Source organism: Alligator sinensis, unplaced genomic scaffold (genome assembly GCF_000455745.1).
Source record: "Alligator sinensis unplaced genomic scaffold, ASM45574v1 scaffold872_2, whole genome shotgun sequence".
In the NCBI taxonomy this organism is placed as follows: Eukaryota; Metazoa; Chordata; order Crocodylia; family Alligatoridae; genus Alligator; species Alligator sinensis.
Genome location: NW_005842132.1, coordinates 489,222 through 502,940, shown reverse-complemented (window position 1 = coordinate 502,940; position 13,719 = coordinate 489,222). Strand labels below are relative to the sequence as shown.

Genomic DNA, 13,719 nt, shown 5'->3' with positions numbered 1-13,719 from the left:
GAAAGCCACAGGCAGCATCTAGAATGGGACAAAAAGCCACAGGGCAGCTGGGCTGGGAGCTAGGCTGCTCCGATTCCCGGCACTACCATGGTGCTCGCACTGCTTTTCCTTTTTGCTTGCAGGGTGCTGGGGGTGCCCAATCCAGGACCTCCTGGACCTTCATGCAGAAGAGGCATGGGAAGGGCAGTGTTGGTAGTAAGGTTAGTGGGGGGAAAGGCCAGAACCCACCAGCTCGATCTCTTCCTTCCTGGCCAGTATAGCTGCAGAGCGACGGTCCTCAGTGCTCAGAGGCGGTGTGAACACAGCAACAGAGCCCTGGTGCTGGTAGTTGGCAGCCTCCAGACCAGTGCCCAGCTGGTCCTGCAGCATTTCACAGGGCAAGGGACAGAGGTTAGACAGTTCAGGTGCACGGACAGGGGCTGAGAGCTCCAGGAATAAAATGGGGCTGCTGGCAACCCAAGTGTCCCAAAACCAAACCACCTGGAGGGAACTCCTGAAGTCAGGAGACCACTGTCATCACCCAGCATGAACCCAGTACGACACACGACTACCCTTGAATTAGCTGCCACATCCAACTCCATTATGGCAAATTCCCTGCAGTGGGGAATCCTCCACGGCCCTTGGGAAGTTGCCCCAAGGGCTGATGACCCTCAGTATTACATATTTGTGCCTTATTTTCTATTCTGGCTTTGTCCAATTTCATCTCCCAGCTTTGGAACTAGTTTGGATCCCTCTGCCTGTAGACTGGAGAGGCCTCTTAGGTCACTTTTGTTCCCATGTAGATACCGGTAAGACTGTGACCAAGTCAGCCCTGGACTTTCCCCTAGCTAAGGTCTCCCACTGTCTTCTAATGTCTTGTGGTTCTTCCCTGAACCACCTCCAAGATCCTTCATCAAGTTCCTTCTTCAACTGCAGCCGTCCAGGGCCCTGACTATGACTGGAGAAAGCAGAGAGAAGTTCCACTCCCCTACATGGTTAGTGCTGGTGCCAGCATATTTTAAAAGCTTTTTCTGTCCTTTCCCCTGCCCTCTGTATGGGGCACACGGGTAAGCAACAGCTAGGAAAGGAGTCAGTCACCAGCTGAAGCGCTGTCCAGGTCAGCCATCACAAGGTGTCACTACAATGGGACAGTCGTTCTCGTCTCCTGCCCAAGCGTGATGGCTCCCATCCCAGTAGGCAGGTGCCCATCACACAAAAGAACAGCCCCTGGGCGGACCGGACCTGGAGTTCATGTTGGCAGCCCTCGAAACAGTGTCAAGAAGCTAATGGAGTGTGTAAGATGCTCCCCAGAATCCTCTGCTTCAGCTGGCCTTGCACCTCTATTGCAGCAGCCCTGGCAGCTGTGCAAAGGACTCTAAGGGCATTTGAAGGCAACCATACAGAAAAAGTATTAGGCTGGGTGTGTAAGGGCATGAATTGGTAAGAGGACCCCAAAGATCATCCTCACAAACAGTAGCCACCTAGGAAAATGAAAGGGCAAACATCCGTTCATACCATCTCAGACTCTTCCATTCTCAGCAGATGCAGATCCTCTGTGGTGTCAGGCAGGGCTGGGGGTTCGGTAGCTAGAGCAGACGTAGCCTGGATGGCATGATCCATGGCCAGATGGCTCGCTTCCAGCTGCAGCGGGAGACACTGGAAAGGGACAGAGGGAGGTCAGGCCACACCAGAAGAAGAAGGGGTTATAGATTTGCAACTAGGTGAGGGGCATGGGAGCAGGGAACACAGTGACAAAGCAAAACCAGAAGGCTGCAGGGGCCACAGGGATGCTCCTGGATAAATCTTGGCCTGGGTAAGTCTTGCTACTACCAACCCAAACAAGCTGGGAAAGTAGGAGGATCAAAGATGGGAGGTGGTGTCCAGTCCTATCAGTGCATCTAATCCCAGGTGACCAAGAGGGGACAAGCTGGTTTTTACCATGTCCATTCCTTCTGGCTTCACAGGACACAGGTCCTCTGTGGTCCCCGGTGGGGTGGAGGGCTCAGGAAGCACATCAAAGGCAGGTTGGCTGCTATTCTCCATGGCCTGGCAGGTGGCATCCAGCTGGACCTGTGGAGATTTGAGTTGGATTGGAGGACCATTTCCCTGCCCCAGGAGAGGACAGGGCTGTGGGTGCTGGTGTGAACACAGGGCACCAAGAATTCCAGCCCCATAGGCAAACTTTGCAGCCAAAAGAGAGACTCTGCAGGACTAAAAACATTTCCCTTCTACTTGCCAGCTGCAGTTGGGAAGGTCAGAAACACTTGCCTCTCTTGGGCTCCCCTCTGCACAGGGGCAGACTCCTATTAAAGCCAGTCCATCACAGGCAGCTACTTCCACCAAGGTCTCTACTGCTTGGGGTATGCTCTTGTCCCCTGCAAGGCATTATTGAGGGACCTCACTCCAGGGGGGCATCACATAACCCGCCACCCTCCTAGACCATAATTAGTCACCTGTAATGAGTCTAGACCCTGCTGAGTCAGCCTCGGGGCCTGCAGGAAGAGGGCTTCACTGCTCAGGCCCAAGCCTCACACACATGCTGGCAATCTGGTGGATCAAACAGATAGCCTGGCAGTGCCTCCTGCCAACCTGCTTGCTCCTGTCTAGATCTCATGTGAACCCTGCCTAGCCTGACCCGTTGCCTGGATCCCTGTCTAGGTTCCTGCCTGCACCTTGGCCTAGCCTCAACCTGAGCCTCACCTGTCTGGATCCATGCCTAGCACCTGGCTGTCTGCTCCCACCACCCTGTCTGCCTGTTCCTGTCCTGGATTGCGCTGTTCCTGCTCTGCCTGTTCCCAAGTGCTGCCTTCCTGCAGTTTGCTTTGACCTTGATTCTGCTGTGCCCGTCGGCTTGATATCTCCGACTCGACTGACAGCCAGCGCTCTCCACGGTAACCCGTTCAAGCAGGGCCCCTCACCCTAACCTGGGTTCATCCCAACACTGTCTTGCAAGGAGTGCGTGGCCCTGCGGGTGTCACCCACACCCCTTTGTGACGGTTGCTCTGAAAATGCCTTTGGAGCCCAATAAGAGATGGTGCATTATGGGGCATGTTTAGGAATGAACTATGTCCCCCGCCAATACCAGGTGGATGCGTAAAGGGAGACGCATGTGGAGAGGACTTCCTTCCCCCGAGGGAGGAGAAGGATGAGAAGATATAGGGTAGCTCGTACCAGCTTGATTTCCTCCCCCTGCGGGAAATGGGGATCTTCCATCGGGACTGGCTCAGTTGCCAGAGAAGACCAGGCCTGGCTGTGACAGTCTGCAGCCTCCAGACTAGCTCCCAGCTGGACCTGCAATGATTTCCAGCAGGGCACAGGAGACAGATCAGACTACGCAGGGGAGGAGGGGAGCTGGTGCTTTGTGCTGGAATCCAGAGAGCCAGGCAGGAAATCCTCCCCCTCCTCTTCTCCCTGAAATGGGAAGTCTCAAAGAGAGGCGACTGCTAAGAATTTATTTAAGCCTGTATCTGAGCTGCCCGACTCGCTGCTGCTGCTTGGGATCTGGGCTCCTGTGACCAGCCAGCCTGTCATGCAGAGCTGTCTGGTGGCCGAGTGAAGCAAATCTGCCAGGTCTCCACCCGGGCTCATTGCAGGTAGCTGCCCCTAGCACAGAGGCTGCAATTGTGCTCGGTCTCCAGCACCGCTAACCTCAGCACAAAGGTCCCCCGCAGAAGGCTTTGTACTGGCTGCTCTGTCACCTCCTGCGCTGGACTGCCAAAGCCAAGTGCTATGGGATGTGTTTGGCACCAGAAAGGGAGCCGGGAAGAACGGGGGGCAGGAGAATGAAAGGCAGGTGCAGCATTTGGGGAGGAAAGGAGCCGAATCTCATGCCTCTTGCTGGGCTCCTTGGAGCTGTGGCCAGCCCTACATTCTATGCTTGTACAGCACCTCGCACAGGGGACTAAAGCCCCTAGGGGATACCTCAGTGCAGGTCAACCCTATCCTAGGGCCCCCAACACATCTGTCCAAAGGAGAGACGGGTTAGTTCCTACCAGCTCCGTTTTCTCCGGCCTTATGGGATCAAGTGGCTCAGTGGCCTCAGACGAGGGGTGGTCAGCTTCCGTGGTAGAGCTGGCCTGGCTGGGCTGCTTGCTGGCCTCCTGTATGGGCTCCAGCTGGATCTGTGGAGGGTTTGGATGGGACAAGGGAAGGAGGCGAGACGATGACCGAGAGCAAAAAGAGGTAGTGAACGTGGACTGCTGCCCCTACTGCACCCCATTCACAGATCGGGTCAGGACCCCCCACGCTAGTCTCGGCCTGGGGCCGGAAGGGAGCTGACCCTTCCCCTCACAGGCCGCTGAGACTGCGCCGTCCTCTCCGCAACGAGCTGAGCTGCGGAAGATGCAGCCTGCTCAGGGCCTGACCTGGCAGGAGAGGAGGTGGCAGCAGCTGCCTGTTGCTAAATGGCCCTTTAAAGGCAGCATTTATCTTTCACTTTCTTGCAGCAGAGTCCTTACAAAGGGGCTGCTTTGCTCTGGGGACTTCATGGTCTCTAGAGCAAAGGGCTGAGCCTATGGCCACTGAGACAAAGCCTCGTCCTTCCATATGGCCCATGTCCTGATCAGGTACCGGCCCGTTCCTTGCCCCCAGTGTGCTCAAGACCATGGCTGTCCCATAGCCAAGCAACTGAGGGGACCCGATCCCTTCCCCAAGAAGCCCCAGCCCCCTCCAGAAATCCCTGCTCCTGGGGCACTTGGGCTTGCAGATCTTTTGCTCAAGTAACAGTCTTTCTTGGTCGCTGCTGACTTTCGCTTCCTGCCCAACCAGAAAGACTCTCTCTTCTACTGGGCTAGAACATGTCTGTGATTGAGCAGGGAAAGGCTGAACTCCCTCACGTGCCTCCCCATCTCCAGTGTTTTGAGGGCACTGGTAGCACCCCCAGCCTCTACATGGGGGACTGAGGCATGGAGAGCTTACATAACTTGCCCATGGTCATGCAGGGAGTTTGTGGCAGAGCACTGCCATCTTCCCAAGTGCTCAACTTGTGCCCTAACCACTGGGCAGCAATTCCCCTCCTCACCAAGCCTCGTAGAAGACAGCCTGCAGCATCTTTTTGCTGGAGCGAGGGCTCCCTCCTTGGCCCACACAGCACTTTATGATCCTTAGCGGAAAGATGGGCTCTGACATCCCAAAGCCATGCTGCTCAATGGTAATAGAAAGTGGGTGTCCAAATCCCATAGGCAGCTTTGAAAGGATCCTTTCTGGCTGGAAGCCCCTGAGATGGGGCCAGGGGAGCAGCGCAATCCTTGCTCGCTCTGGTGGTGTGGCGTTTCCCAGTTACTAATGGCCGCGCTGCTGCTACGGGCCATGGTCTCCTCTGGGATAGAGGCAGCCCAGTCACTTTCAAGTTGTCCCAGTGGAGGGGCTAATCCCGTGCTCCATGTAGGGGACTTCTGCCTGGGCTGCTCCTGCTCCATGGATACCTTGGGGTCTCCAGGGTCATCCAGCCAGTGCATGCAGAGGCAGAACAGTCCTACCCTCCCTGCTGCTTCCCCCACATGTGCACAGCCCTGTGCCCTGCCCTGCCCAGCCGCAGCACGGAGCACTGTCTACACCCTGACTCGTGCCCTCCACCACCCTCTCTGCAGGGACTGGCTGATGGGTGCTGTCCTGAGGGACAGCTCCTCTCCTCTTACCACTTTGAGGTTCTTTGTGGAGTAGGAATCTGACAGCCTGGAGGACTTGAACTTTTCTGTGAAGAGACCAATGGAGACAGTGAGGCAGGTAGAGCTCCGACTCCCACCAGGGGACCGGTGCTGGGGCAACAGAGCCTATTCCTGTGCCCATTCGGGAGGTGGTGCTCGCAGATGGCATCAGATCCCCCTGCCCCAAAGGACAAACCTTTGCGGGGTGGAAAACCGTGGTATTGAGAAGAGAATTTCCCTCGGCTGCCACGGCCCCGGCCCCGGCCCTGGCCCCGATCCCGGCCCCAACCCCGGCGAGGTTTCCAGCCACGGCCCCGATAGCTTGGAGGAAAGCAGGCAGCCTCTTGGTCTCTGCAGAAGGAAGAGACAAACTCACAAGCAGCTTTAGGGGAAGGGCAATTCTCAGGCTCCAACCTGTTCCTAGTCAGTGCTTGCCCAGCCTAGTACCTGTCCCCCCGTGCCATACAAGCATCCTGAGACTCCACTCACTGGCTCTGGTAGTACATGTCTAGGCCAGTACCCTGAATCCACCCTGACCCGAGAGCTGGCAGACTGACATCCCCTCACCGCAGGCAGAGACTCTGTCTTCTCCCACCTGTCCCTGGCCCTGGGTGCAAACCCCCCACCCTATGCAAGGGGATCCTCATTGCCCTGGAAAGCAACAGCAGCAGTAAGAGCCCAGCTAGGAGTCTTCCTAGGATAAACTGGGACCATCTGAGTGTGGAGGAGAAAGGAGGGCACCGCAGCACCGTGGGGTGACGGATGGGAGCTTTCTGGACATCCCTCACTCTCAGCTGCAATCCAGCCCCTCAGAGAACTGCCCTGTGCAATCAAACCTTCAGCATCGCCAGCAGGCTGCACACCCAGCTCCTCCCTGCGCCCAGTCACCTACCCCAGCGGTGCATCCATGTGGCAATACTCCTCCATCGGGTGCGGGGACACATTGCACATGAAAGGCTCCGGGCAGTGCTCATCGGGGGGCATGTTCTGAGAGAGGAGACATGCGTTACAGAGGCTCAGGGCAAGGCACCACTCTGACCGCAGGTTTCTTTGCAGCTCAACAGGACAGAGGGAGGGAAGACCCCTAGACCCCTCTGCCTCCTGGAGCTGGGACTAGAACCCGGGAGTCCGGAGACAGTCAGCTGTGAACACCAGGCAATGCTCCCCTCCTGGGAGTGAAATCCAGTGCCCGGCTCTGCACACCAGATCATGCTGCTTCTCCGGAAGCAACTGGCCCTGTGACAGCATGGAGAGCTCTAGCACGTGGCCAAAGTCAGAACATAAGGAGTTTCCCCCTGACCTTGCAGGGGTTTGCTCTGTTTGGACCAGGCCCCATTTGTTTGAGTTCCCCCATGGGAAACAGCCCTGTGGAGACTGCACTGGTCTTGACCTCAGCCCTGCTCCCCCCACAGTCTTGCCTGCTAACCCACCACCCAGTCTCCTCATAGGCATGACCTTCCCCCAAGTACCACGGCCCAGCACAGACCCCATTTACCGAGTGCCACTCGTCTTCGTGTCTCCTGTGCTGGTAATCCCACATGTGCGGCTGCCAGTCGTCATAAGACTCCCACCCCCAGTCTTCGTCATTTGGGGGGCAGGGGGAGCATTCAAAGTCCTGGGGACAGGGCTGCAGAGACGAATGACATGCCCACATTCAGAGGAACTGCTGTAGAGCAGCAGACCAGCGGTCCCTCCACTCCTGTGTGCTCTCCCTAATCATGGCCAGCACCAGCCATTACATGAAACAAGAGGGAATAACTTGCCCAGGGGAGAATTTTCTGCCTTGCTGCTCTCACACAGCAGCTGGTGCATGCCCTGAAGCATGAAGATGTATAGACTTCCCCTGGGATCTTTTCCTGTCCTTGGGGGGGTCAGGTCTCCCTGCCCACCTGCGTCCTACCTTGGCCAGCCCTTGGAGATGGCTGGTGGAACTCATCGCCCCGGGGCGTTACAGACACTGGATACAACCTGCTTCTCTGTAAGCAGCTTCTGGGGTCCTGCCCAGGTCACTGGATGCCCCTCTTGCTCTTGGCACAGCATAGGTGGCGCAGCGGGCACTCGAGCTGTCCCTCCCTAACTACACCCCTTTCTGGAGGCTCCCTCACTGCTGCCTCAAAGAGGGAAGGGCGGGAATTACATAGGGCAGAAATAAAATGCGTGCTACAGAGGCAAGTGGAGCTTCCTGGGTGGGGAAACCGAGGCATGGGAAGGTGACGCGACTGGACACAGGTCCCAGAGCCAATCAGCAGCAGAGTCATCAAGGAAAACCAGGGGGCCTTGACACCTTGCTCAGCCCATTACACCACACCATGGAGGGAGCTGTATGAGACTGTACAAGCACAGATGGCTGGCCCCCAGGGCTAGTAATTAAAGCCTGCTGGTTGCTTAGGAATGACTGGCCTCACATCCGCCCAGCTCAGACTGGTCAGCAGGACCCATTAGCTGCTGGGGTAACTGGGGAAGCTTTCAGCACATGCCCAAGGCAAAGCTGAACACAGCTCCAGATCTCTAGTGACAACCCATCACCATGCTGCTGCCCTGACCCTCGCTAGTCCCCAGGGGACTGGCTCTCCCCACACTGCCCTGGTGCCACGCTTGGGCCTCTTCCCGGAGTGTGTGACCCCAGGGAGGCAGGGCCGGGTCAGGACGAGGCTTGGCAGACAGCAGCTCTGACCCGACCGTTCCCTGCTCTGGAGTGGCTTCTGCTCCGCACCTACCGCCTCTCCTCACCCTGCTAGTCCCCAACTTCTTCCCACTGCCCTGGGTGCTGTGACAAACCCCGTCAGCTAAGCAGAGACACTCTGGTCAGTTGAGAGTGCAGCACAACTTCCCACCGGGGCCCCTTCCTCCACCCACCACCCCTGCTCCTGCCCAATCCTGGCAGGACTGCTGCCCATCTCCATGGGCCAGCGAGCACCAAGGAACCCACTTACCGAACACCACTCATCTGCGTGCTCCCCATGCTCATAATCCCATCTGGCCGGCTCCAGATGGTCACGGGGTGCCCAGCCATGGCGCTCGTCACCCCTGGGGAAGTCAGGGGTGTGTGGAAAGGGTCTGAAATCACGGGGGTGAGGCTGCAAAGATGAGATTATATATATATATATATATCAAGCCGTGTGCTGGCAGGACTGTGCAGTCAGGGGCACATGTAGACATGCCCAGTGTGATGCATCTGAAGTGTATCGGGCTAATTTTTATATATATATATATATATATATATAGCAGAGGGTAAGAATGAGACAGAGGACTTGAGATCTTCACCTTGATCACAGAGGCTGAGGACTCCTTTCCCAGGGCTTTCCCCACTGATCAGCAATAGGATGGTGGGGCCTATTCAATGGGCCAAACCCTGCTCTCTGCATTCCCAAAGCATCCTAGCATTCAAGCCCATGTAGACAATGGCCCCCTTGCCTCAAGGGCCATGATGTGCCCTCACACCCATCTCAATGTGGCTGTTGACTCTGGAGCCTAACAACGGCACGTGTTCAGTGTCACCGGCCATGCCAGTGCAAGGGGGATTTTGGTGGAAGACACCCACCCAGGGGAGCAAAGCTGGGACGTGGGCAGGGCGGGAAGCATGACCAGGGCTTGGCTGGAGCACCACCACAGCCAAGGTACAGGGAGAAAAGAAGATGGATCTTGTCTATAGAGGCTTCATCGCCCTTCCCGTGGTCCCAGACATGCCCGGGGTCCGTGGAATGGGCCCCAGCTGGTCGCACAATGATTCCACTTCTGTCCACGGCCCCTCGAACACATCCCGAGTCCCAGGCTAGCTCCAACTCTCCCACGAGTCGCAGATGCCACTTACCTCCCTGCGCGGTGGGCCGGACCTCCTCGGGTGGCCTCTTCTAGGGAACCTCTGGTTAGGTGAGGATTTCCTCATCGCTCAGGTCCTGAGGAGAACAGAGGAGGACACAATGGGTCAGCAGCAGAGACTGCAGGTGAGGGAGAGAGCACAAGCACATCAAGGGGCTGCAGAGCAGATGGCAAATCCTTGTCCTGGCTCTGTCCTGATGGGCAACAAGGCTCAGTCAAGTGAGTGGAAGAGGACTGAAGACCCTTTGCAGTTCCCGGTATGCTCGTATCGGCTCAACTCCGAGGGGCCACGTCTGGCACCCAGAAGGCTGTTCACCCTTACTGGCGGCCCTCTGCCCAACTTCAGACACAGCTCTGGGTCCCCATTGATGACCTCCCTCCTCAGGACATCGCCAGGCCCTTTTCACAGAGGGTCCAGTTTAAATCACACCTGCCCCCCGGTGTCGATCGTAGCTGTAATTCAGCTGAAGACGCCCGTCGAACACACGGCCAACTGGCTCCTCTGCTAAAACACACAACAACGGTCCCGAGAGTTACTCGCACCTGGACAACGTCACTGCCATGACTGCTGAGGAAGTACTTACAACAGAAGAAAGGGCCTGGGCTGGCTAGCAGGTCCTTCCCCGGGGGACACCAGGAAGCCCGCGTGCCCAGCACTGCCATTTCTCAGATCCCCACTTTGGTTGCAGCTGTCTGAGATCACTCTGTGGTTTCCACTTCCTAACTGAACCCTCCTTATCAGAACGCGTTTCCGTTTCCCCCTTTCGCACAGGTCTCACTTGGTCTCCTGCCCTACATCCGCGCAGCGACTGTTACTTACCTCTCTTGTGCCACACGCAGCTTCCCTGCCTTGCTTTGGAGGGGCCCCAGTGCTGCGAGGCAGGCACATGGGTCACACATCTGAACGTGTGCTGAAGCCCAAGCTACGGCTGAGCCAGCTAACCCTTCTCTTCCAGCGCGCTAGCCTGTGTCTGAACAGGGCTTCTCACCTGGGTTAGACAAATCTGACTGCAATCACACAAAGCTTCTGACTGTCAGCAGAAACCCCAATGGCCTCTAGGAGAACACCCTACTACTGCTGCCACATCGCATGGTCACTCCTCTAGCTTGAGGGATAGAGACTTGTCTGCTAAGTGCTGCTGGCCCAGGGGTCAGACTCCACTAATGACCCTCGGTGGTGATGGGGAGTCATTATACAAGCTGCTTCCCTCAAGGCAGCAATGGTATTTATGATGCACAGGCTGTCCTCCTAATCTACTGGCCAAGTGTCCCAGTCCTGAGCTGGCACCCCAGGGTGCCAGGTGCCTTACTGCTGTCCCTCGCCCACAACTCACTGCTTCTCTGAGGGTTGCCCGCTGCATTTTGTCACCACCCCACAGGGACGGTCACGAGTCCAGCAGAGGAAATTTCCGTATTCCACAAAGGGCTCCAGGCTCAGGAACTGAACAGCGGAGGTAGGCAGGTCTGTGCTTCCTGATGGGAAACCCAGCGCGTCAACGTTATCGGGGCCGGAAGGAACCAGCGTAAGGAAATCGGCACCCCCCACGCCAAGCGGCACTTTTGGCAGCACAAAGCAGAGCCAAAGCTGTTGGCATGGGGCGGTGAGAGGGGCCCTTCTAAAATGAGCACGCCGTGGTGCCCCCGGTGCTGACGAGAAGCGCTGGAAACTGCTGACCACCAGCCTGATTCGAAGCTCGCCTGGCCACTGACTGCAGTCTGCTATAGAGCAGACCTGATGCCCAACTTGCTGGGCTCATCTGATCCCAGCAGTCTTTCCTGCCCAAGTGCAGGGGGGCTGGACCCGATGGTCTGTAAGGTCCCTTCCAGCCCCTAACAACTATGAAACTATGAAACCCCAGGTGCTGTATCAAGCAGCCTGTTGTCTTCCCTGTACTCCCACAGCAAAGCCTATTGTGCCAAGTCTTCACACCCCCTCAAGGAAGGCAGTTTTGCTGACCTTCCCAGCCCAGTCTACAGGATGCAGCTTGCTCTCAGCCTCTCCCGGGACAGATAGGAGCTGGGCAGGCTCCACTCCTGGACAGGAGCCCTGTTACTTGAATTGCTCCTGCTAAGTGCATTGGGCACTATTGTCCCAGGCCCTTTTACTGGTCGCAGTCAAGCGCTTGTACATCGCCTGCGAGCTGCAAATGTGAGACTGCACCAAAGAGAACAATGCAATGATTTTCCAACCACCCCACATTCCTTTTGGGGTTTGCAACCCCAGCATCCAGGGCCTGGAAGTGGAAACTTGACTAAAAAGAAAGGGCAAAATTAACATCACGTGTGTGACTCATGAGAGCTGCCACAACGGAAAGGAGAGAGACTGAATGCAGAAGCAAACCCCAGGCAGCGAGCAGGGTCTGAAAGACCTAGGACCAGCCAGCTCAGCCACTGGCCTACCTGTGATCTTGGGGGAGTCACCGCCCATCTCTGGGCCCCAGTTTCCTCCCGGGAACGCAGAGACGCCAGAATTTATGCTCCTTTATAAAGTGCTCCCAGAGCACAGATTAAATGCTGTTTTCACAAGACAAAAAGGCAGCTTTGCTCACCTCAAATGCTCAAGAGCCATGGGTCGAACTCTCCAAAATGATGCCTTGGGCGTTCTTTCTGCTTGCTTCCCCCACCCAAAATCAAACACCCGGGTTTTTTCTTTCAGTGAAAGCCAAGCTTCTCATCTACTCGCTTCCTGCCCAGGTGCTAAGGTGCCGCACAACCAGACACCTCTGCCGTGCCGCTGCACAGTTTCTTTATGCCTGGCATCTAAGCCTTTAACTTCAGCTTTGAAATAAAGAAGCTAGAAACAAGTACAGAGTGCCCAGGTTGCAGAGACTAGGACAGGCTGGTGCTGGGGAAGGATCCCTGGCGGCGGGGTCAGAAGGGACGAGATAAATGCACTAGTGACAACCTGGTGGCACTGACTGCTTTATAGAGGGCTTCCTTAATTTAAGAGGGAACCACCTAAACTGGTGGGTGTGCAAGCCCAGTGTTGCCCCATGCAGGCAGGCCAGACCAGTTCTTTCTCCCTCTGCACCCCTACGTGTACCAGATCCTGCTGCTACCAGCCTGCGCCTGGCTCCTCCTGCATTTTCTATGTCCATCCTCCCCCAGCCTGCCCTTGCCATCAACTCTCCTAGGGGAAGGAGGCAGCCCCTACGCACGCTCCCTTCCAGCTTGCAGACAAGGCTCTAGCGCTTCGGCCTCCTGGTCCTTTACGGGGTCAGCCCATCAGTCTCCTGTGTCACACGAGGGCAGAGAGCGGCTGCTGAAAGCGAGGGACCTGGGTCTGGGTTTTTCCTCGGTTGCGCTCTCTCCCTTGCAGCTGTGGCATAAGGTCTAGGCAGCTCCAATTCAGAGGCCGTGCCCCTCACTACCCTGCTCAATAGCTGCTGAGGGCGCAGGGATCTAGCGGGCAGGGGATCGGTTCCCCAAATGGAGGGGCAGCACAAGGTCCCAGCTCCCCTGTGGCTCCCATCCAAGCCCCTCGTCTTGCACAAGCCCCCGGCCCCAGCCCATCGCTGCCCGATTTCTTGTGCAATTTCCCCAGTGATCCCAGCACCGTCCCCTGCAGCCCGATGAGCCCCATCTGCCTGCTTATCTGGGCTCTGCAGCACACCGACCTCCACCGCCCCCTTCCCGGCTGCTGAATGGGTCCTAGTGCCTCGTTGGGGGGCTACCACCAGCGCATCTCCCGGGCGCCGGGAGCCGAGGGATGTGCCCGTGCGTTACAGCTACAAGCAGATCGGAGGACGCACCAGGGAGCAGGGTCCTCGGGGCTCCCCCACCCGGGGCTTTCTGCTGTGTTATCTCCAGCTCTGCGCCAAGGCGGCGCAGCCCTCGCCCAGCACCCCGCACGGGCAGGGCCGCATCACAGCCAGGGCCTGGCTGGGGCTCCCCTTTGCACGCTCATCGCATGCACCCACCACCCACACTCCCCTACACCCACCCACCGGCTACGCACTCAACACCCAGACCCACCAGCCCCCCACACCTCGCAAGCACACCCACCCACCTACACACACATGCAGACTCACACGCCTACCAGCCACACACACGTGCGCATACACTCCCCAGCCACACATGTACACGCACACCTCCGGCCACAAACACCCACAATAGCGCACACACACACAAACTCACACCAACCCCCCACCCCCAGCCACATGCACACTCACCAGCCACATGCATACTCACCAGCCACACACTCATGAACTCACACCAGCCACATGCACACTCACCAGCCACATGCATACTGACCAGTCACACACACACCAACCAC

The 13,719-nt window shown here is 57.1% G+C and overlaps 1 protein-coding gene across 5 annotated transcripts in view; it reads right to left on the bottom strand.

Annotated features, from left to right (window-relative positions):
- The window catches only part of LOC102388265, a 14,493-nt gene extending 1,140 nt beyond the window's left edge, over positions 1-13,353 (bottom strand). The window contains exons 1-12 of one of the 5 annotated variants that reach the window (XM_006025050.3): positions 11,993-13,353; positions 9,436-9,520; positions 8,558-8,701; positions 7,120-7,251; positions 6,517-6,611; positions 5,821-5,975; positions 5,616-5,671; positions 3,972-4,100; positions 3,151-3,270; positions 1,918-2,049; positions 1,495-1,635; positions 229-360 (exon numbers count right to left, since the gene is read on the bottom strand). In XM_006025050.3, coding sequence (XP_006025112.1) covers positions 229-360; positions 1,495-1,635; positions 1,918-2,049; positions 3,151-3,270; positions 3,972-4,100; positions 5,616-5,671; positions 5,821-5,975; positions 6,517-6,611; positions 7,120-7,251; positions 8,558-8,701; positions 9,436-9,510 — 1,311 coding nt within the window. In that variant the 5' untranslated portion in view covers positions 9,511-9,520; positions 11,993-13,353. Of the gene's footprint in view, positions 1-228; positions 361-1,494; positions 1,636-1,917; positions 2,050-3,150; positions 3,271-3,971; positions 4,101-5,615; positions 5,672-5,820; positions 5,976-6,516; positions 6,612-7,119; positions 7,252-8,557; positions 8,702-9,435; positions 9,521-10,027; positions 10,117-10,263; positions 10,319-10,777; positions 11,009-11,992 lie in introns of those variants that run through there. The other 4 variants (XM_006025051.3, XM_025205881.1, XM_025205880.1 and 1 more) reach the window with 4 other exon arrangements.
- Between the last annotated feature and the right edge of the window lie 366 nt (positions 13,354-13,719).